General features: G+C 43.5%; 2 protein-coding genes across 4 annotated transcripts; one reads left to right on the plus strand and one right to left on the minus strand.

Annotated features, from left to right (window-relative positions):
- Positions 1–396: 396 nt before the first annotated feature.
- On the plus strand, positions 397–22,906 carry snx13 (sorting nexin 13). Of its 2 annotated transcripts, none has more exons than XM_061811387.1 (25): positions 397–574; positions 9,028–9,140; positions 9,221–9,323; positions 9,394–9,483; positions 11,228–11,349; positions 11,469–11,587; positions 11,687–11,791; positions 11,873–11,961; positions 12,030–12,113; positions 12,192–12,330; positions 12,405–12,493; positions 13,769–13,868; positions 13,961–14,154; positions 14,351–14,455; positions 14,566–14,736; positions 14,822–14,891; positions 15,305–15,447; positions 15,609–15,716; positions 16,210–16,320; positions 16,503–16,664; positions 16,735–16,806; positions 16,906–17,051; positions 17,192–17,260; positions 17,334–17,446; positions 18,445–22,906. In XM_061811387.1, the coding sequence occupies exons 1-25, from the start codon at positions 563–565 to the stop codon at positions 18,678–18,680; spliced, it is 2,865 nt and encodes a 954-aa protein (XP_061667371.1). In that variant the 5' UTR covers positions 397–562; the 3' UTR covers positions 18,681–22,906. The 2 variants fall into 2 exon arrangements, with proteins under 2 accessions (XP_061667371.1, XP_061667324.1); XM_061811340.1 differs by lacking the exon at positions 397–574 and adding an exon at positions 708–955.
- A 133-nt stretch (positions 22,907–23,039) lies between these two features.
- Positions 23,040–23,725, minus strand: dmac1 (distal membrane arm assembly component 1). Of its 2 annotated transcripts, none has more exons than XM_061811955.1 (3): positions 23,587–23,725; positions 23,269–23,497; positions 23,040–23,196 (listed from the first exon to the last, which is right to left on the minus strand). In XM_061811955.1, the coding sequence occupies exons 2-3, from the start codon at positions 23,471–23,473 to the stop codon at positions 23,132–23,134; spliced, it is 270 nt and encodes an 89-aa protein (XP_061667939.1). In that variant the 5' UTR covers positions 23,474–23,497; positions 23,587–23,725; the 3' UTR covers positions 23,040–23,131. The 2 variants fall into 2 exon arrangements, with proteins under 2 accessions (XP_061667939.1, XP_061668028.1); XM_061812044.1 differs by having other exon boundaries at positions 23,269–23,491; positions 23,587–23,722.
- Positions 23,726–23,753: the final 28 nt, after the last annotated feature.

A 23,753-nucleotide genomic window follows, 5' to 3' on the forward strand; every position in this document is an offset into this window, starting at 1 on the left:
GCACACTGCAAGTAGTGCTCTTATTACACTTCACAACTACTTTATATCTTTGGCCTTGATGATATTCAATGTCCCACATGGTTATGTCTTTGTACTCTTTCATGCTATTCAACTCAACCCCAGTCTGTGCTTCTACTGTAGTATTTTTATTTTTCAAATTTCTTTATAATCCCTCAGCGAGCAATTTACCAATGAATGATCAATGATTGATGAATAGATCTAGCCATGTTTTGGTTCAATTTAAAGGCTGTTAAACGATGATTTTTTTTTTAAACAACCTACTGGAATGTACTAAACGTCATATAAGTTTGTTCAATCGTGATTATTTCTGCATATGTGTCAGTCAGTCACACGGGCGTGTTTTACGTCATCGGGTCCCAGCCAATCAGGCGGCGGCGTGCACAAACCGGGCACCCGCGACGTAAACCTCGCAAACATGGCGACGCTCGAAAGCGGCTACGGAGATTGGAACGACGGGCGTTTTTAACCGCGCAAAAGACAGTCCCGTTCGCCTGTTACGATGTGGTGGGGTTAACCAGGGTCACCGGACGCCTTTTGAACGATGTTCGCAGAGGTGAGTTGCAGCTGACGTGCACGTTAGGCAGAGTTTAGAGGCTTTTCGCCGATGCTTGTCAGGGCAGTGGAAGCTAGGCGGCTAGGCGTTAGCCCAGCAGGTAAACACACGCACACACCGACCGACTGTCACGGGAGAGGACGGACGCGGCACAGCCTCTCTCTATTTCGCTCTCTCGGGGTTTCCACAAAGCTCGCCTGCTATAAGTGGCGCTCGACCCGGGATTACACCGCTAACGCGACGCTAATACGATGAGCTCGGGATATTCGTACTGTCGACACGGCGCTAGAATTAGTGCGACGTAGTTCTTGTTAGATAGGGAGTGTTTAGATTATGATAAACGTCCACCACAGGCCAACTTCGACATCGCGGCGAACACAGGTGAGCCGGGGTGGTGGCTCGTGTGTCGGCCGGGTGTCTAAACTCTTGTCTGTGGGAGTCTTTTAACTGGTTGATGAAATTGTAAGAAATGTTGTCACTTCCTTTTGACTTTTGTCAGCCTCCAAAGCTTTTGTGCTTTCATATTTATAATGTTAAGCAGTTTATTGGCGGTCCCAGGAGCTTTGTTACAAACTAGTAGCAGGACACATAAGCAGAAGTGCTATGTGACGTTTATTAGGTTTTATTACCTACTGACAGTGTTATCTTGACATACCAGTTTAAATCATTCCCTCTCATTGCATTGCATTGCATTGAACTGAAATGCCATTCAACTGTTCTGTTACGCCCCCAAACCATATTGTATCTTTGTAATACAAACAATATACGATAAAAGCTATCCTCTATTTGGTGACGTTCTCAAAGAACTATATAGACGTCAGTTGAGGAGCTTTATTTTGATCAAAGTTGTGAAAAGTACAAAATTTCAAAGTGTAATTACTGTCCTGAAAGTTGCCTGCACGTGTCGGGTTTGTACCTTTAAGAGGCGCGGCCTGGTGAGTTTTGCCAGGTGCTAGAATCAGGTAAGCACCTGCACTTGTGGTGTTCCCAAATACATCTCCTTGCGTGTTCTCATTTGGTATTTTTGTCTTTTGACTGTTGGTCTTGTTCAAAAGACAGTTGAAAGCGCATCGGCGACTGTGGCTATGTTGGTGGTGTATCTGAAGCTCAATTGTAACTCAAATTTTGGCTCGCAACAATGTACAATATCAACAAAGCGAAGGCTCGTAGTTTTCAAAACTACAGTTTGGGCAATCATAAACCAATGTATCACTGTATCAGTGTTTCCCAACGCAAATATTTAACACTAACAATGTCACAAGAAGTTGATATAGTACACTGATAATTTTGGGACCAATGAAGTGACTTCAGATAATTCCCTAATGTGGTACAGTGGTTGGTAATCAGTGTAATACTTTATATCTATAATTGCTCTGCATTTGTCACTTGTTAGCTCCGCATTGTAGAGACAATTTCCTGGGGTTTTCTTCCTAAAATCTTGAAACAAACCCCATAATCTTATGGTTCTGTGCCACTTAGCATTGTTTTTTTCTTCCTGTTCTGTTTGTTTGTGGGTAAGTTCTACGCATCACCTGTACTTGAGGGCGTGGGGGGAATCTGCATTGGAAATGTGACTCATTCTTCCTTCAACTCTGTTTAGTAGTACTTTGGGTGATGATGACAGAAACCTATCGAGGTAAATGAAAATGAAACTTCCTTGGCAGAGGTAATAAAATTTAATTACCGTGATGGAACCTCTTCTCGGCACTATTTAGCCTTGATAATATGGCTTTAGTTGCTACTGCAGTATTCTTTGTGTCAGGCAGTGTGGTCGGCAGTTTAAGCATGCATTACTCCTATCGTTTATATCTGTTTATGAGTCGTCATCTTGTTCTGTAAATTAAAGCTGCAAAATGAGGAATGGATTAGCCCACTGAAGTTGAGTCTGAAGTCGGCGTGCTCAACAATGTGTGTGTGACCGGGACTCTTTATGAGAGGGTGCACACTCGACATGCACCTGCATCCTCTGCAATCCGACGCGAGTGCACTGATTTATTCACGCCCAACGAGCCCAGCTGTGTGCATGCTTGTAAACACTTTTCGTATCGATTAGCATTTCAACCCACAAGCGTGTCATCCCAGACATTGTTTAAGGTGGCTTTTCAAGCATCTTTACGATAAGATTTTATCACGTCAAGGAATTGAGTCCTCCTGTCTCTGCGCTGTTAAACTATTCGTTTTAATGCGGATGCTGAGATAATATTTCAACCGGTCACTTAACCCTGACCACCTTACCTCGGGCTCCTTCATTTGTAAAAGTACCACAGTCACTTGTTGACCTTGTCTTTCCGTGTTTGGCCCATCTGTGAGTTCAACTGACCGCGTGCAAACCGGCACTCTGTCACACTCGGTCTGGATGTCACCTTGGACAACGCGGATTTCCTTCTGTCCATTAAAGGAATTCATCGACCTGACAAACTTAAGTCTTGGAGTGCTGTCTTGTAGCCATGCGGAAGGACTGTGAGATCCGTGGTTCCACAATATGACCAAGGTGGCTGCATCCTGCGTGATGTGGTTAGTTATTGTCTGTGTTAGTGTTTCAGTGCTGCTGGTATCTAGTTCCGTTCAGTCCAAAACCAAAAAGAGCCTCTTTCCTCACACCGCTGGCTGCATTCGCAGACTACAAATAACTTTGCGTGTCAGTCCGACATCCTATGGGAGTAACATAAACCACCAGTGCCTGTCACCTCCGGAGCTGATTCTGTTTGTTTTGTGTATCCAGAAAACAAAAACAAATATATGGTTGGAAATGGGGTTCTACTGCGGTTTTACAGACCATGTATGCGCACTAGTACTTACATTAAGGTATGTGCTTTATGATCAAATTTGTTACTTGTCAGCTACACAAACTGCTTTGCGTCACGCCGTTTACAACATTGCACGGCAGAATGTTCTTTCAAACGTCGGGACAAAAGCAGTTCAATACACTGTAATAAAGGCTTCCTGCAATTGCCAGACACTGTGTCATATATCAAACAACTGGAATGAGAGCACACTTAAAAATGCGGTCCCTTTATCCAGCTCGGATCAAGAATGCGACCCAGACTGCAGGTGGTCTGAGTCATCATCCCTCAATCTGTCCTGAGTCCACTCACACCTCCTTGTGTCTTAAGTTCTATTAATGAACGTTCATACCATGTTTAAATGGGCTGATTTTTTTTTTTAAATCAACCAATGTGGTTGTTGTTTATTATGGAACTCTTCCCTTCTAAATGCTTTTAAAGCTAATAATACCCTGCGCTTGGCCTACATGGCAACTCTTTGCATAATGGATTTCTGGATGGATTAGGCATGATCGGTCTTCCCTGTGACTCTCTCCCGCATTAATTGGGGATCACTCACTGGCCAGTTTTAATGATGTAAGCTAACCTGCTGCCTAATGACCACACTGATCCGGGCTGCGGCCACTCTTTGAGATCTTTGCAAGTCTGTCAAGATTGAATTTAGTAATGCTTCAGACACAGAAAGAGATGCTGTGACCCAGTCCCCGTCCCCCCCGCTCTCTCATGTTTTTCCCGAGTGACTGATTTCTGCTTGGTAGAATCAGTTATTCACTTTATATTAAATATCAACCCCTCCGTTACAATCCTCTGTTGTTAATCTTTAATGTTTGACCCACTTGGGTTGTAAAAATGTGTAATGGTACCTTAGATGTAACCTTAATGCATATCTTAAAACCCACACATTAACGGTGGAAGGTGCCACACCATAAACATGACAAGAACATTCTGCACAGAAGCTCTGTATTATATTTAAAGCACTTCTACTTAGCGATCTCAGCCGTATCACACGCTGTGTGGTGGGCCCTAGTCAATCATTTATCCATCCATTATCTGAACCGCTTATCCTCACAAGGGTCACTGGAGTGCTGGAGCCTATCCCAGCTGTCTCCGAGCAGGAGGCGGGGTACGCCCTGAACCTGTTGCACTCACAATCACATCTAAGGGCAATTTAGGGTCTCTGATTGCATGTTTTGGGGCATATGGGATGAAACCCACACAGGCACGGGGAGAACATGCAAACTCCACGCAGGCCGGGCCGGAATTTGAATTCCGGTCCTCAGAATTGTGAGATCGAGGATCTAACTAGTCAGTTATACTTTAACCTTACAGTAATCTAATACCTGTTGACAGGTGCACGTGACGTTCAGAATAACAAACATTCCATTTCCTCTAAAGGTTTTGTGCATGGGCCATAATTTTTAAGATGTAATAGGCCATCTACTACCAACCAAACTCAGAGCTATTTTCTCTTTGAGCTCAGCATTTAGACGCATTTGTGTGTGCATCACATGAAGAACCGAGTGTTTATGTGTTCAACACAACCCTTGGGTGTTAATCAGTGGAGCAGATGGTTCATGTTATAAACCCAGCGTAAGCTGTAATAACTCGCACTGGTGGTTATCATCTCGCCTCCAAGTGAGCCAAGCATTGCCGCTGCCGTCATCTCTTCACTCACAGCTGATAGACTCCATGTTCACTGCCTCACCGCTAATGGCAAACGGGGTTCATGTTACACATCTGAAGTCCATGTGTTCCATGCAGTGATTAGGCTTTTTTTTTTTTTTTTACTCTGTAAGAGCTGTGGTAGCATTTTATGTAGCCACATAAAAAAAGTCAAACATTTTGGTTCAAAATTAAGTTACTCTATGTAGACTGGAATTACTTATGTACTATGCAGATCCCATTTCACCCATGTTTATTGAACCACACAGGATGTATTGTAAATGCTTTGTTAGTGTGCTGTCACATGCTACAGTGTAGTGATTATAAATGGAGCTGTGACAGTTCCAGAGAATGCTGAATGCTTGTGGTCGTTACTCCAAGAATGGCGTCTTTTGTGCCTTTTTTTACGGCTGAAGATGTTGTTATCAAAGATATTAATTACTTTGTTGTTGTTGGAAAGAGAAACCACACTGCACCTGTCAGTTTGTTGCTTTTTGATGTGTAATTTGAGGTTAACCAGAGATCTTATTTTGTGTTCTACTCCTACTTTGACTTTTAGTTGTGAGTCTATTAAGAGGTCTTGTCTATCCTGTTTGAACACTCCCTTGGACATTTGAAGAGACTTGACATACTTGTACCTTAAACTTCAGCATTCCTAGTATGTTTTCATTTCATGGTCACTGGGTGAGAGTATGGCTGAGCAATACGGCCTCAAAATAAAATCTCAGAATTCTTTTCACCAAAAATCCAGTTTTGGATTTTATTTATTTTGTCCACCCTTTTACTTATTTCAAGAGGAAATGACAATGGCATCATTCAAAGCAAGTGTTGCACTTAGTTTTTTCCTCTCTGCCTCATTGCCCATGATATCAATTTTTTCACCAGCATTAGCTTGCATCAACTTCTATACAGTTATAGAAATAAATAATTTTATTTCCTCTATGTAAAAAAAAATCAATCTGTATGTAATTCCAATCCTTAATCTATTGTTATTTTTTCAATAATGTAAAATCATAGAATAAGACTAAAAACTACATGGTTCATCTGGTCCATGTCTCTTGTACGCCTCCTCTTGGTCCTTCACTTTATTTTCTTGTCTACGATTGTACTAGGGAGGCAAGGCCACTGGGGCAAAATATTTGCAGCCTTTGAAGGACGTACCTTTGGTCCAAAGTCATCAACATCAATAAATCACTGGTTTTGCCTCATAAAAATGGGGAACATGTTTTTGGTGATAATTAGCATAATTAACTTTCCGATTGTCTCACGCTGGGATTGTTTCTCATTCTTATTCCCCTAATGTTGTCTGTTTATTAGCCGGAATTAAATGCAGCTAATCACTTTTTTAACATCTAGTTGGTAGAGGGGTTTAAAAAATACTTATGCTACATTTGCTAACTCAATGGGGACAACATCTTCAATTTAGCAACAAATTAAAAGCTGTGTTGTTCGTGGAAGCAGTGAACTCTGTAAGATGTTTAAAAAAAAAAAAAAAGTATTAGGAAACTGTCCTGATAAGGATGTCAGCTTGTTCAGAGTTGCTGTTGTCCTATCAGTGCATTAACTTCAATGTAGAACCTTGTCTGGGCTGTACCCTCTTGACAGGCTATAGTTAATGAGAGAGACAGTCTGTTAAAAATAATGCCAGGGTCAGGTGACTACATCAAGGTTTTGCAGTGTACTGCAGCATCATCAGCACTCAAGTGTGTCACAAGTTCAGCTGCAAGAGCTGACACAAGCCATTCAAGTCATGGACATGTCACTTGCAGAAAGCTTTTTCGGTTGATATCCGTGATGGTGACTCTTTGCCATTATATCAGTGCTGACAAAAGCTAATTGAAAAGTACTACGACTACATGGCACCAACGTAATGTAGCAGGGATGAGAATTTTCTGCCGATTCGCGGAATTCAGTTTTTTTTCTGCTGAAAATGTCATATTTGTGAAACGTGTAAATCCGTTGAGAAAATTGAGGGGGTAGGGTACGGCTTGACGTGGAGCGTGGCTGTGATCAAGACCGGCCGCCAGCATCTTATCGGCACGCTCGTGAAATTAGTCACAGCTGTGATAGTGGAAAACAGCATTGCCATCTGTTTGCATTAAATTTGATGTTTATAATAACGACAACATTCCAATTTCCGGCAGCATTTTGGCGATATTTCATCTGTATTTTCACTTATAGTTATATATATAGTTATAAAGACATACGTACACATATGTTATCGAGCGGTCTGCACGTTTGCCAGTATGGCGAAAGTCATGGAGCGAAAAGATGAAAACCGTGCCGGGGAAATTGATAAAAACCACGGGGTAAAAAACTGTTTCAGATGGGCATGGCTTGAAAAAAGTGTAACCGTGCCGACAGGAATGAAAACAGTATCAACACGTTTCACCGAATACATACATAAAGTGGACGTTCCCGGCAAAGTGCTGTACGCTCTGTGTTCCCTATAACTTGTAAGTGCAGTAGCCTATTTGATGTAAATTTCACTCAGTCTACATTTTTATGTCTGAAGTTTGGCAAAATTATTTTGGTTGTTTGGGCTCACATTTTAAGTTTTCAAAATGTTATGATTGCCCTGTATTTACACTGTTAGAAGTTACCAGAGGTCACCATTTAATAGTGTGTTTTATAAAAAAAAAAAAAAAAAAAAATTCCGTGCCCCACAGCAGACTTTTTCAGTGTTTTTCCAAATTGGTCATTCTCATCCCTGATGTAGGGGTCCACATCCTTAAGTGGCGATAATTTTTTTTTTTTTATGACTCTTTGTCTTCACACTTACGGGTTCTTTCCTGTGAGTTTGCAGTACAATTTTATAAGTACCTACAGTACATTTTGATACTGGCTATATTGCGATGGTTGCCGGTTAAAACTGTTTTCCTCAATTATCCCAGTATTAGCACTATTTACGCAGCTTTTCAGACGTAATCTCATGTGTTGCAGTTAACTGATGTTGTTTTGTATTTTTAAAATTACATATTTAGTGGAGCTGAATGGTTAGTAGACATCTATCATCCGCGGAATCCACTGTTGAGGTGAAACAATGCGTCAGTGTCATTGTCTCACTCGGTCTATGCAACACTGTACTTCAAGTAGTAATGCAAGGCAGCAGAAGATCATCACCGCTGATCATCGCATCGTCTGCCAGAGGCAAAGGCCTCAGCGGTTTTATCTCATGTCACCGTGGCTTGTGGAGATAAATCTAACCTTTGTATTACCTTGCCACACTGATCAATTGGGTGAGAGTTTATTTTTATTTGTCAAAGTTTCGTTCATCAGCTGGAGTGGTTGATTTACAAAAGTGGTTTGGCGACTCATCCTTGGCACAAATCCCTGCAGGATCCCGCCATGTTTTTAATAGACACTGTTGCCAGAGTTGTGTACTGTAATCCTCTGTGTGGAAAGGCGGTAACAGTGTTGCAACGATATCTGAAACCAAGCTCGGAGCTCTTTCACACAAAGATTCTGCATGTGAATGATAAGGTATCTTGAAGATGAAGTTCCCTATCGTCTGGTATGCAAAATGTATTTGATATGCTAGACATCTGCAGGCCATCTTCTGGTATTTCCCCTACTGCGTACAGTAAAAGGTGGTGAAAAAGTTTTTCTCTGGGATAACAGTTAGTTAGCCATCTGACCCAACTTGCTTGTCCAGAAAAGTGGGCCACCAGACTTGCTTGCTGGCAGCGAGAGTTTTGCTTCCTGCACTGACAATAACAGGAACGATATAGGAAGTGGCTGACAAGTATGCACAATTGCAACTGCGCAAATCTTTGACTGATTCCATTTTAACCAGCAACACGTCATTGCATTTCAGGTTACACCATGTCTTCCTGCATCCCGACAGCCAGCGTATTTTAACTGTTTGCTTCAAAAGTGCACTTACTCACATTTAGTTCCGTTCAGTTACTCAAATTTAATACTTCAATTTATTTAGGAAGTTTTAAAAATTGTTCCATAAACTGTCACGAAAGGATGATTCACTTTTTTGTTCTTGTCATTTTGTAGGCCAGTCTGTCCTTTTGGGGATGGGGGGGTCTCGGAGTCGTGCTGTTTCTCATCACTTTCGGACCCTTCGCCATATTCTATCTGGCCTTTTATATCCTCTGCTTCATTGGCGGGTGAGCCGGCGCACACGTTTCATCACGCACGCAGTTCTGTCAGCCCGTCACTCTTAACCGTTCCTCTTTTATTTCCCCAGGGGCTTCGCGGTCACTCTGCTTTACGGAAAGATCAACTCCGAGAAGTACTTGGAGAAGTGCGAGCACTCCTACCTCCCGCCCCCACCAATTGGTATTTTAAAGGTAAACCTACTGCTCGTTGAGTGGCGGATCTTAGTCGTTTTCTCCTGTAATGATTTTCTCTTTTTTTCAGACGTTGGATGAGATGAAGCTCGAGATGAAGCCCATAAAGATCGACAGGCGACTGACTGGCTCCAGTTTCATAGATGAACCCCTGCAACAGGTTGGTGACAGCACATTGCAGCAGAGTGATCACAACTCGGTCGAGAAGCACATTTTTGGAGCACTTTGCGACTCTCCACCTGCTCCACATCGGAAACTTTAAACATGATCTAAGTAGAAGCACTATCACTATGTCCCTCTCATACAGCAACAATTTGAACAGCCGGAGCCAAATGCACATTTACCATAATTTCTCAAAAATAATGAGCACATTTTTCCAACAATATTTACAAAAAGTTAATAGAGCGCATTATATTTAGGTATGGATGAAAAATAAAAAATACAATCACATTGTATAGCTGTATACAGGTACATAGCGGTAAAAAAAAAAGGTATACATATACATTTCAATATGATATTCAATGTCTTATGTTACACATTTATGTATATTACGGTATTGTGCGCCCCCAACCTTGAACTCTTATGACCTCCTCGGGGAGCTTGGATTTTGCGATCGTTAGCGCAGCATGTTTGTTGCTACTGCACCAAAGATCAGAAACGACGTTTTATGCACAAATATTTAATCCAAAAAACGTTTAAGTCAAACAGTGTTAAATATTTATTTAAGACTCTAATATATGTTATCAACAGTATGCCATCATTCAGCATTAATTTTAGCTGGTTGAGGGATTCTGTTCTGAAAATTACAGGGACCAGGACCAAGCGTGCCCTGTGGCCTGTCACGAGATTATATTACGGCTACATCAGCACATGCACAATGATTACTTACTATTGTTGTACTGACAGTTTTTTGAAAAACAATACAAGTACAAACCTAACAAAATATAAATATAGATAATTCCCAATATTTAAAGCATATGGGTTGCAGCAAATTAGTGGTGCGCATTGTACATTGGTAGAGGGGTTTTCCTGATTATTTTTTTTTTTTAGGTCAACTTTGGGGGTGCGCATTATACTTCAGGACGCATTATACTCGAGAAATTACGGTAATCTTAATGAATTGTCGACAGCATTATCATTCCAGTTTGGGCAAATGAGGTTATCTCTCAATTTAATAAAAAGTAAGTTTGTTGGACATTACATGAGTCTTTTCGTGATGTTTATATTAATCTGCAACTGGACTGTGTGAAATGCATGAAAACGTGACACAGTTGCGTTAGTTGCTCGGTGTAAGCGTGTCATCCTCTTGCTCAAGCGGCGTGACCAGCAGCGTGGAGTGGTGACACAGCACTTTGTGATGGTCAGATGACACTGATTGAGATGCTTCTTTTCCTTGGAATGCATGACAATCCTTTCAGAATTTCAATTGACCAGGACCTTTTTCATTTTAATTTTCCACGCCGCTTATCCTCATAAGGATCGCAGGGGAGTGCTGGAGCTTATCCTAGCTGACTTTGTGCTAAAGGCAGACTGCACCCTGAACTGGGCACCAGTCAGTCGGAGGGCAGAGATTGACTTTTTTTTTCTAAAAATTGCCTTGTGTTGGTTCTTTTGGACACACAAATAAGGTTAAATTAATTTTTTGTTGTCGTTTGCCTTCAATCCATTTACAAAGGCCGTCAAATAGGCGCAGATATTCACTATTTGCCGTCTGGCCCGATCCTTATTCCCCACGAATAGCGGGAGTCCACTGTACTTTAAAACATTATCATGGTCATCTGTTTCATCCCTGCTGGTGACCTTGATAAATAATAAGGATAACAGTGTATTGTACTCAATAACGATTATGATTTTATCTGCTCTCCCTCTTTTTTGTCGTGTTTGTTTTACCCTCGTCCTTGAAGGTGATCCAGTTTGCTTTGAGAGATTATATCCAGTACTGGTACTACACCCTGAGCGAGGATGAGTCTTTCTTATTGGAGATCAGACAGACGCTGCAAAATGCCCTGGTCCAGTTCTCCACGCGGTAAAAAAAAAAAAAAACACATGTAGCCTCCATTTCAAGAATGACACCTGCAAAATAACATTCGAAGATGTAGGTGCTATTGGCATTTTGTCACGTTTATTTTCCTTGTATGGGTCAAGGTCAAAAGAAGTGGACTGGCAGCCTTACTTCACCACTCGCCTGGTGGACGACTTTGCCACCCATCTGCGTGTCTTTCGTAAAGCTCAGGATCGTCTCTCTGACAGAGAGGATAAACAAAGTATGGGCCCACACACAATTAAATCTGCATACAGTTGTTATATCAGGGAAGAGAGAGAGAGACAGATTATGAAATGTTGGAGTATTTTTTTTTAAACAGGGGACATAACAGAGGAGCTGATAGACTCATTCTTTGAGGCTGAAGTTGAGATGGAAAGGAAGATCTGCCGAGACGTAGTCTGCACTTCTCTTAAGGATGAAGAAGGTGAACATACTCACGTCGGTGTTGTTGTGTTCACTGCATAAAACAAACGTTATGTGATTTCTTTGCTGGTATTTGTGTCAGGTTTCCTTCGGGACTTATGCGAGCTGCTGCTGTATTTGTTACTACCTCCTGGAGACTTCCACAACAAGAATATGAGATATTTTTTAAGAGTGAGTGCACATGAAAACCTCAACCTGTGCCTGCAGTGTTCTGAATTCACCTCCACGTGTTTTATTAGGAGGTGTTGGCGCGTGGGATCCTGCTTCCTCTCATCAACCAGCTGAGTGACCCGGACTACATCAACCAGTTTGTCATCTGGATGGTACCGTCTTAACACTTTTACAATGCGGGCATTGTATTTCAAACGTTGTGACTTGAGTGCGTGTGTGTGTTTTTGCAGATCCGAGACTCCAGCTGTAACTACGAAGCCTTCATGAACATCTTGAAACTAACAGACAAGCCTGCAGAACTGGAGGCTGTGAAGGACAAGGTGATGGAGGAGCTCCAGTACTTGCGCTCACTGGACACAGCGGGAGATGGTGGGTCAAATCTTTCACAGCTGGTATAACAAGATGAATGCTGACATTATATGTTGCATCCGTTTGTGCTCCAGATATCAATGTGATCAAGAATCAGATCAATAGTCTTCTGTTTGTGAAGAAGGTGTGTGAGACCAGGATCCAGAGACTACAGTCTGGCAAGGTAGGAAAGGCCACTTCTACAGTATTTTCATTAGCCTAAGACCCTTAAGACAATTTGAAGATCAAGTGTCATGATTTTTAGTATGTTATTAATGAAAAAACGGCAGCCCGTATGGACCCATCCATTTTTTCACCACAAAACATGATTTTGACGTATGTGGCTTTTTTGTCACTCCGACCATGAAAATCCTCTCGAGGGATTTGTTTTCAAGAAGAAGCAGGAAGTGACGTACAGGGCAGTAGCGCACTCAGACGGGGTCGTATGTTTCCATTACTTTTACATGCAGGAAAGGAGCTCTTTGTTACTTCGTGTTAGCCAAAATGCCAACTTGTTGCATTGCTGGATATTGCTCGAACACTCGGGAGGATGGATTTACCCTTTATAAGTTTGCAAGAGACCTGGTTTGTCGTGAAAAATGGATTGCTCGGGTGCAATGGACGAGAGCTTCGTGGGTTCCAAATGACAGGTAGGTGTGTATACGGCTACTAAAAAAAAAAACAATTGTTGGGGGGGGGGGGGGACCTAATCCGTAGGTCAGGGGTGCTAAATGTGTCGATGTGCGCATCGGAAGGCTTCCGTGCAGCAGCCGCTGGAGGACGGCCTCCGCAGGCCTTTGTGGATCGCTGCCGGTCTTGTCGACAAGGCTGAGTTGGCCTTGTGAATCGCCGCCGGCTCGACCTTGTCAGCATGGCTTCGGCCGGGGTGGCTCGTAGCGGTGCCGGCCTCGGTGGCTCATCTCCACCGCAGAGGTGGATTGGACAGGGGGGGCGGATTGGCCGCAGCGTCGCGGCCGCCATTGTTCACCGCCGCCGCGGAGGGGAGGTGGTTGGCCGCATGTGGTTAGGCTGTGATCTGCATATCATCTAAATGTGGCTCGAAAACGATATGGTAATATTGCCCCGGTCACTTCACTCGGTTGTGAGATGTTGTCTTCTTCAAAAAGAGCTTCCGTGTCAGGAGGGGCGTGTTCGCATGGACATTGAAGGGAATAATGTTATATTTATTTTTCATGACAATATTTATTTTATAATGTTGAACGGCATGACACTTGGGCTTTAAGGAACAGTGATGGCAATTCTAATCCAATGTTTGATTAGCAGTAGAATTCTCATGTCCTCTCGGCCAGTTCAGATTTCTAGCAAATTTAACATATTCATTTCACACAGCCAAAATCAATTTAAATGATAAGAGCAACAGACTATCACAAAATGCCCATGGGATGTCTGAAGGCTGTCTGATGAAACATAATATCCACAAGTGTCTTCCTTTCTGCAGGAGGTGGATGCTTTGAAGCTTGCAGCAAACTTCGGCAAGCTGTGCGTCATCCCACTGGACCACATCCTCGTCCACAACATAGCCCTGCAGTTCTTCATGGGTAAATCCGCACCCGAGCATGCCTCGGATGGCGAACGCCACTGTCAACCATCCCTCATCTTGACTCCTGCCCGTCGTCTCATTTTATCGCAGATTTCATGCAGGCAGCCGGGGCCCAGGCGGAGCTCTTCTTCTGGCTCACCGTGGAAGGCTACAGGGTGACGGCGCAGCAGCAGCTGGAGGCGATGCAGCGCTGGCAGAAAGATGGCAAGAGGCAACCCAACGCCACCAAGGGGCTCCTGAAGGCAGCGGCGCTCGGCGTCTATGAGCAATACCTCTCTGACAAGGTCAACAAATTTATCCAGACCAATGTGCATAATGACTAGAACTAACCCCAATGCCATATTTTGGATGATACAATACGTGAAGAACACGGGTGTAATCTAGTGTCTAGACCAAAATTATTCTACAATTATAATACTCACTTACTTTGCACTTCTTGCCATGATGCCGAATTTATCTTTTTTTTTTTTGTCCTCTCAGGCCTCTCCCAGAGTTCAAGTAGATGAGGACTCGATAACACGCTTGGGGGAGAAACTGCTGAAAGATGATCCCACGCCAGAAATATTTGATGACATCCAGAGAAAGGTGTTCAATCTTTTCTTATGAAGGAATTTGGGGCTTTCGTTCTCACGATGAAAAACGAGTGGCGCCGTTGTGTCCCAAGTCGTAACCGAACAAATGGTGTTTTCCCGCAGGTGTACGACATGATGCTGAGGGACGAGCGCTACTACCCTTCCTTTAAGCAGAGTCCTCTCTACGTTCGCATGCTGGCAGAGTTGGACATGCTCAAGGAGCCCAGCTTCCGCGGCTCTGACGACGGCGACGGCGAATCTTTCAATGGCTCGCCGACGGGAAGCATTAACCTGGTAAGGCCTCGCTTCCTCTTCGCTGGAGCGCCTGGCTGACGCCCACGCGCAGCTGTCGAGTGACGAAGGGTTTGTTTCATTCCAGTCGTTGGATGACTTCAACAATTCCTGCCACGATGAATCTATGCAGCTCCACGCGTTCATCTCCGACACAGGTACACAACACACCTGATGTTACGTTTAAGGCTGGATTTACACTGCGTTATGGTTCCAGTGACAAAACCGAACAGAGGGGAAGTGTTTTTTTTTTTTTTTTAATAATCCTTTCTTGTGGCACCTGCGGTGTAAATCCATCCCATTTGTTGTGTTAACTGAACTCACTTTATCACCCTTCGTTTTGGGACCAAACTCCATTTTTCCATCTTCTTTCTTTTGTATTCCATCACCTACATTGTTCTTTCTTTTCCCTCATTTGTTCTGCCATTTTGTCCCCGTCCGCTCCCTCCATATTGCTCTCTTTGCACCCGCATGCTCTTTTCTGTGTGTGTGTGTGTCGCCCCCTCCATTGCGGATGTATCGTCGGGTGGGGTAGCTGACGCTTGTATTCCCGGCTTCTGGGCTGCTGCAGGTGTGTGCAATGAGCATGGGAAGACGTACGCGCTTTATGCCATCACTGTATTCAGACGCAACCCAGACGGCAGCGAGGACTGCTGGAAGACGTACCGGCGTTACTCGGACTTCCATGACTTCCATATGAGGATCACAGAGCAGGTCCGATCTTGTTCTGCCTGCATGTTGTTGTTTTTTTTTTTTTTTTTTTTTTTGGTGTGATAGAGTGTGAGATAGTGTTTTTAGCGTGTGTGTGTGTGTGTGTGTGTGTGTGTGTGAGCGTCTCCATCTTGATTATTTCATATCCATTCGTGTGCTTTTAGTTTGAGAACTTGGCGTCCATCCTCAAGCTCCCAGGGAAGAAAACCTTCAACAACATGGATAGAGACTTCTTGGAGAAGAGGAAAAAAGACCTCAACGCTTACCTACAAGTATTAGTCCTATATTTTAGGGCAGGGGTGCTCAATGCGTCGAGGCCGTTTCGGTCGATCCCGAGGAGGGGGGGAAAAAAAAAAAAACTTTAGCTCACCGTGCATGTGCAAAACGACAGTATACGAAAACACGCTTCTGCTTAATTATGTTGTGTAATATTTGCTTATGCGGTTATGCAAGGCACTCAAACATACATTTACACATGAAGAATCCTCAATATACTTTAAAATATATTTTGCATTTTTGGATTCGGTAGTGCTTTGTGACTTGGTCACTCAATTTCTTCATTGGTCATTCAAAAAAAAAAAAAAAAAAAAAGTCATGTCCCCAGCCCCCTATCCCCGTCGATCTCGATAGGCTGGATGCTTGAGAAGTAGATCTTGGGGTAAAAAAAAGTCTGGGCACCCCTGTTTTAGGGTCATTTATTTATTTATCATTTATGGGCATAATCAGAAAATATGTATATTAATATCCAATGTGTGTGTTTTGCAGTTGCTGCTGAACCCCGAGATGGTGAAGGCGTGCCCAACGCTTATCCCGTATGTCTATGACTTCCTAGAGAACAAAGCCTACAACAAAGGGAAAGGAGACTTTGCACGCAAGGTAAGAAACAAAAGAAAAGTGGATTTGTGTGTCATATTAATCTTCATGTAAAATATCATACACACATGGTGGATATAGAAGGGCATGGGATTCCGTTTTCATATAGATTTGGCATACACGCCAGGCCCCCGACAAGTTGCGGTCCCTAAAATGATCCCATTTATGTCGCGTTCCACCCCCAGATAGACACGTTTGTGAATCCCTTGCGGAGTTCCATGAGGAACGTGTCCAACGCGGTCAAGTCGTTCCCCGACAGTCTGGCCGAGGGCATGAACAAAGTGTCGGACAACATGGGCCGCATGTCCGAAAGACTCGGCCAGGACATCAAGCAGTCCATATTCAAGGTGCTTCCCGTGGCTAAGATATTTCTGCTTTTATCGTCCCAAATGTGACAAATCGCCCCTGCGCTTTCAGGTGCCTCCTCTTCTTCCCAAGGCAGACATCGACCCCGAGCATTGTCGAGTGTCTGCGCAGCTGGACGACAATGTGAGTTGAGCTTGAGTGTTTTTCATTTTAATGTAATTTTTTTTTTTTTTTTTTTTTTTTTTTGCACGGACCTTCAACGTCTTGTGTCGGCGCGAGCAGGTCGACGACAACATCCCGCTGCGGGTCATGCTGCTGCTGATGGACGAGGTGTTCGACCTGAAGGAGAAGAACCAGTGGCTGCGCAGGAACATCAAGAACCTCCTGCAGCAGCTCATCCGGGCCACTTACGGGGACACCATCAACAGGTCCGTCTCGTACTCACAATTCCTTTGTACGGTGTAACTGTTTTTTTGTTTGTTTTATTTGTTTTTAAATCTGCGTTATTGCTGGATCGTCTGTAATTGATAGCACAATGCACACAACAACAACATAGCTTTGCCTCCAGGAAAATTGTGGACCATGTGGACTACTTAACTTCGCCAGAACAGGTGGCAGACTACGTCAAGAAGTTCAGGTAACTTTGTAGCTCTTTTGGAACGCTGAGCAATGTTTGTGGGGGACTTTTCTCAATTCTGACCTCCTTGCAGAGACGCGTATTGGCCTAACGGGATTCTGGCCGAGGCGCCGCCCCGTCGGGACAAGAGCATCCGCATGAGGACTCGCGTCGCTGCCAAAACCAGCCTGCTGGGCATCATGCCAGGTGATGACGCGCACACACCAGAAAACGAGCAAAATATGAATCTGAAGGGCGGCACGGTGGATCAGCTGGTAAAGCGTTGGCCTCACAGTTCTGAGGACCCGGGTTAGAGCCCAGGCCTGCCTGTGTGAAGTTAGCATGTTCTCCCCGTGGCGGCATGGGTTTTCTCCAGGTGCCCCCCCCCCCCCCCCAATTCCAAAAACATGCATGTTGGAACCTGTAAATTGCCCTTAGGTGTGATGGCGAGTGCGGCTGTTTGTCTCGATGTGCCCTGCGATTGGCTGGCGACCAGTTCAGGGTGTACCCCGCCTCCTGCCCGTTGACAGCTGGGATAGGCTCTGGCACTCCCCACAACCCTTGTGAGGATAAGTGGCTAAGAAAATGGATAGATGGATATGTCTATATGCATCACTCCAAAGTTTTTTGTTCAAATATCAGTCGCTTAAAGTGTTCTAAATCAGCCACTAACGATCCTAACCGTTAGCCCGTCAATGGCATATTCCGGGATATTTTAATCATCTGTCATGGCATTTTTTGGAAATATTATCATTATTCTCTCACTTCTACTGTATCTAAAAAAAAAAAAAAAAAAAAAAAAACACAAAAAATTCAAAACTTCACACTCATAGGAGTACAACTTTATTATTTTTTTTTTTAATTTGACCTTAAAACTCCTTCCTACGCTGATATAATTATGGATTTTGTGAAAGTCATTTTTGTTGCGGATAGGGATCTAGTTTGTGTGTTATGAAAATATTCAATTAGAAAAAGGAAGTGAATCTTTCTTAATATGAGGTATTTTTGTATCAGACTAGAATAGTTGATTTTCGCTAAGTCTTCACTTGCTCACGTTATTCATCATCGTAGATATTGTAATGTATCATATATTTTCCCCCAATAGCTCAGTTATGATAGCGTTATTATCGCTGGCAAGATATTGCGAGTTGCTACGTGAGCCCCACAAGTCCCGCCTGTGGTGATTGCGCTTTGTGTCCACACAGACGAGCTGAAGCACATCATCGGCGCCGACACCACTCGCAAGGGCATCCTGCGCGTCTTCGACATGTTCCAGTACCAGGCCACCAACCGGCGGCTGGTCTACGTGTTCCTGGAGGGTTTCTTGGAGACCATGTTCCCCCAGTACAAGTTCCCCGAGCTCTTCGTCAAGCTGCACTCCCGCTCGCCGCGCGTCCACCGATACGGCCATAAACTCAAGAGTTCCTCGCTCAAGAGGTGACACGAGTCAACCGAGCCGGGCGGGCACGGACACGAGTGGACTCGCTCGCTCGCGCGCGCGCGCAAAGACTTAAGAGCTAAATGTGACATTGGGGGAGGGGCTCATGTCCAACATGAGAAGCCCTCACGTCTTCTTATTGAAAACACTCCGAATAATCCCAACGATGGTCTCGGACAGCACACGTACATTCTTGGAAAGCCATTTGAGCATTTATTCAATGTCCTAGCGTAAGACAATTCTGCACACTAGTAGAATGTGTCTGACCTGTGTTTTTTTTTTCCACTACTAGTGCCAACTTTTGGCCCACTAGTGAAAGCCATTTGAGCTTTCATCAAATATCACAGCTATTAAATCAACATATTCCATAGTTCACTACTAAGGTTGAATTGCAAACTAGTAGTACAAAAACAATCGAGTTTGATACAGTGTTGGCACTACTGCTCTGAATTGTCCTGCTTGTGAGGACAAACTAGTGCACGCATCTTCCGATGAATACTAAGGAATAAATGCTCAAAACGGCTTTCGTTGCAGTGCATCCACATGGTTGTGTTTTTTTATTCCCTTTCGGTTTTGGATGTTTTTAGTTTGGTTTTGCTAAACCGGGCCCCGTCAGTGCTGCTCCCCGGTGGCCCGGCGAGTACTGTTCCGTTTTTTTTTTTTTAAACTGCAGGAAGAGATAAGATCGCGACGACCCACCTTGCCTTACCTTCCTTTTTCGCGTGTACTCGCCCCCCCTTCTTAATGCTGTGGACCATTTTTAACTGCAAAAGCTGCACTCTTTGCATCCATAGCAACCAAATATCTCCAAAGGACTGGCTAACGAGGCGCTGTTTTTTAAAAAAAAAAAAAAATGACTGAACAAATATAGGATGAATGGATTTTTTTTTTTTTTTTAATTCTTAGTTTCCCGCCTCGGTGTTTTCTTTTTGTGTTGCATCATGATTGTCAAAGAGGAAGCCCCCCCACACTTCTCCCCCCCACTTGAACTGTCCATCCTGACCCCAGATGACCAAAGCTGATGCTTTTCTGTTCTGTGAAAGACATATGAAGCGAAACGATGCAATGATCACCTCACGCTGTGTTTGTGTGTGTGTGTGTGTGTTGAGGCTCAGCTGTCCGTGCAAGCACACTTTTAAGTCCACGTCTGTAGAAAGCCGTTTGACGATTTTAGTCGATGGAACGTCTCGATATCGAGGTTAAGGTCAATCTGTATGATCTTTGTCCTCACTAGTAAGACAAGTTGGAAATGGTGGTGCCATACAATTTGAATTATTTGACCACGTTTATATCCCAAATCATCTTTCCCTATTGAAACGAATGGAAATGTAATTAATCAGATCCAGACCCCCAAAAATGTGCAATTTTTTTTTTTCCAAATGAGTATTTACAGAAGAATTGTAATGCGGTAGTGTTTAGAGCGTCGGACTCACAGTTCTGAGGACCATGGTTCAAATCCAAGCCCCGCCTGTGTGGCGTTTGTGAATTGATAGCTGACAGCTTTAATGGTTTGCTGATCCCGTCTAGTTAGGGGAGTGTTAAGCATATGTTCATCTAATTAATTTTTGCTTACATATCACGACAAAAAAATAATAATAATAATAATGATAACAATTGACCAAGTAAAATCTGATCTAAAAAAAAAAAAAAAACACACAAATCAATCCAACCAACTGCCTTACTAATAATGTATCCCCCCGCCCCAAACAATATCACACACTAGAAGGACAATTTTGGCATACTAGTTGGTAAACTACATTAATAGAGAGGCAAAACTACACTAGTTGACACCTGTGTGCTACTAGTATTACTAGATGTTATCTAGTGCAACAGTCTTATCACTAGTAGTTCTAGAAACGTGTGGCTGTCAACTATTGAGCTGTTTTCCCCCCTTACTTAGTACCTGTAGCTATGACCCTAATCAGTGTAGTTGTGGAAAAAGGTGACTGCATTCATTCCACAAGTGCGCTAAATAGATCTATTAAGTGAGCACAGAGCTTACTAGTACACGGACCTTAAGATGGATATCGAGAATATCAAATAAATGCTCAAACGGCTTTTCACACGCGTCAACGAATGTATTCTCTGCGCTAGTGTGTGTTTCGTGCAAATGTGTGCGTTTGCGTGGTCCACGTGCGGTCAATCCGCAGGAGGGACTCGGCCTTAGGACAAAACATCTACCGTGTGAACTGACAAGAAGCCCTCCACTCCACTCGACTGAATTCTCCTTTCGCGATATGGACAAATAAGCCGAAAACACTTTTTTTTTTTCCCCCACGCCAGACAAGCAGGTCTTAAATTGTGTGCAATATCATTTTTCTTGGATGCATCTGCATTTTGCATTATTGTACAGTGAAATTGAATTCATGTTCTTTAAAAAAAGAAATGTTTCTCCTTCTTAGTCTGACAACATTCCATTGTATTTTTTTTCTTTTACAGACTTGTTTTATAAGTCACATTGGTTTTTTTTTTTCCCCCCAAGGGTGTGGCCATGTTTTTTTCCCCGTGAAGATTTACCTTTTATTAGCAAATTAGCTCCGATGGCTAATTAGGATGGGACAGGCCTCGGACCCCCTCTCCCTGCCTCATCCCGAAACAATTGACAAGTGGAATCGCTGCTCACGAGCACTTCTAGTAGCAACTTTGGGCGGAGCAGTCAATGATTGGACCTCAGCCGTGGTGGCCTCCGGACGCCACCTTTTACTCTGCACACCTTTCCATTCCGGAAGGCTTTTTTGTTTGTTTTTTGCACCCCAATATCCATAAAATGTTCATCTGTACAGTTTGTCATTAGTGTGCCTAAATGTACTGTCAACTCTTATTTTCTTATTTTTCTTTAACCTAAATGAGAAAAAAAAATATCTGAATGTCATGATCACTTCCAGCGACTGAAAATGACTCCCCCCCCAGCTGCCCATTATGCTTACAAACAAACCCTTGAGAGCAACTGTGGCTCACATAACACTAATAAAAGGTAACTCTGACTAACAGACCAACACTGTCTGGCTTGTGTTTTACCCTTTTGAGCACTGGAGGGGCTCCACTGATATCAGTATAGACTGTTTTCGACTGACGTCACACACCTTCCGATTAAGAATGCGGGTGCCACCTTGGTTTGGTGAATTCGCGTTAACAGACGTAACTAACCAGGAATAATTGCCGTATGAATGGGGGCGCACTGCTATGTTATCGGTTGCTCAAACGGCCATTGTAAAGAATCTCTCTTTCGACTGCCAGCTGTGAGCAAGAAGCAGTGCGTGAAAACTGAGCAGTTAGCAAGCAAACGGCGACAACTGTGGCCGTCTCGTATTAGCAGCAAAGCACAATGCTCGTTTGTGAATGCAATTCATGTCCCCAATAATCTGTATTTTCCATTTTATTATAATAAGTTTGCAAAAACATGTTAGCGCAACTGTAGCTGTTTTGTAAGTTGAGTTAAAAATGTAGTCATGGAAGTGGGGGAAAAGGTGCAGGCTCCACTTGGGACTCTCTCTTGCGCTCTCGCTCTTAGTAACAAAAATGAAAATAATAACCTACACCTCTTTCGTTGGTATAATCAACATAATTTAACAACGCTGACTATAATCACACAGTACACACACCTTGGCAGTGTGCTTCAAATGAATACCATGGCATGACGAACCCAGCCGTTGATGAATTGCTTGTAGACCTCCAGACCTTTGTAATTCTTTAGTCGCTCCGCGGTATAAGCGCTTGTCGAGAAGAGGAGATAGTGGACGATGTCTGGATAAGTTACCGACGCCCACATTTGTGTGCTCCATTTGTCTTTCTCCAAGGCATATGGGTCGATCAAAGCGCACTTCTTGTCGTGACGGTTTCTTGAAACAACATCTAATGAGCACCGATAACTTTCCAAAGTCTTTTTAGCCATCATGCGTCACTTTTAACATTCGTACGACCATTTGTGTCACTCCGGTCTATATGCAAAAGGATTAGAGTGAACAGCACGTCAGTAGAGTGAACCCCTCCAACATGGCCGCGTGCCCCGGATGTAGTCATGTGGTCGAAAACAGTCGATACCAAGCACCGTGACCTGTTTCTCTTAATTCCTTCATGTAAATGTTAAGCTTCAATGAAAAATTGCCCAGTCATAAATAAACATAATCTGCCTCGAGTGTCAGAGCGAAAAGAAGTAACTTGTACTGTAAACTGTTGATATAAGACAAATTAACAGTATTCAAACGAGAACTCCTGTGAGATGGAGTGATTATATAAAGTTTAAAGCTCCACTGGTGTTGTACTTTAACATTTTATATCATATATGATGCACAAATGGCTTGTCCAACTAAATAGCTTCATCAGAACTCAGTATTCTACAAGTAGGAAAAAATCTTCCCGTGATCATGTAAAGTGATTGCCTTTATCTCAACAAATATTTGTATCTACAACAACAATTTTGAGTTTGGAAGTGTCTCCATGTCGTCTTCCTCACTTCACGACTCCTTTTTCGCTTTCCCCACAGGGTCAATGATGACAACCACTCCCCACGCGGCCAAACCTGGACATAAAAGTTAATTGTAGTTTTTAAAAAGTGTTCCTTTTGATGACACTGACATCGCGTCCAGCTCACCTGCAGCGAAAGTAATCTGGGCGATCGTCCCCATGGAGGTCGGCCCGCCGAGACGCATCACCCTGCGGGCGGCGTTGAACACATACATCCCGGACACGATCAAGCCACCGCCGCCGATGAGTCGACAGCTCCAGCAGCTCTTAAACGTCTGCATGGACTTCGACATTGGGACTTGGTCTCTTGCCGTGGCCTCGGGGTTCGCCATCTTGCTGCGGTATCTGTCCTAAAGCTATCTGCTAAGGTGCGTGTAAACGTCTAATAGTGTAAGCGACAGCGGCTTAAAAACTTCGCAAAGTGTAAAACACGCATGGAGGATACGTAAGAAACATATATTCACCTAGTTTCATGTTTTGGGACTGAGCATAAGGCACGTGTGCTCCAATGTTAACTCATTTTCAGGTGGATCTATTTGTCGCAAAAAAATGACGTAGACGTGTTGCGTGATGGCGTCTATACGAAGTGACCGGAGACGTTGCGTGGGTTTG

This window comes from Syngnathoides biaculeatus, chromosome 1, assembly GCF_019802595.1.
Source record: "Syngnathoides biaculeatus isolate LvHL_M chromosome 1, ASM1980259v1, whole genome shotgun sequence".
NCBI classification, from domain to species: Eukaryota; Metazoa; Chordata; class Actinopteri; order Syngnathiformes; family Syngnathidae; genus Syngnathoides; species Syngnathoides biaculeatus.

Excerpts from the sequence above, each read along its gene's own strand:
- snx13 (XM_061811340.1), top strand. The coding sequence starts at position 908 with ATGATAAACGTCCACCACAGGCCAACTTCGACATCGCGGCGAACACAG. Across the intron at positions 14,155-14,350 it reads AGCAATACCTCTCTGACAAG|GCCTCTCCCAGAGTTCAAGT; the intron begins GTCAACAAATTT and ends TTGTCCTCTCAG. Across the intron at positions 14,892-15,304 it reads CGCGTTCATCTCCGACACAG|GTGTGTGCAATGAGCATGGG; the intron begins GTACACAACACA and ends GGGCTGCTGCAG.
- dmac1 (XM_061811955.1), bottom strand. The coding sequence starts at position 23,473 with ATGGCGAACCCCGAGGCCACGGCAAGAGACCAAGTCCCAATGTCGAAG. Across the intron at positions 23,197-23,268 it reads CCAGATTACTTTCGCTGCAG|GTTTGGCCGCGTGGGGAGTG; the intron begins GTGAGCTGGACG and ends TTTTATGTCCAG.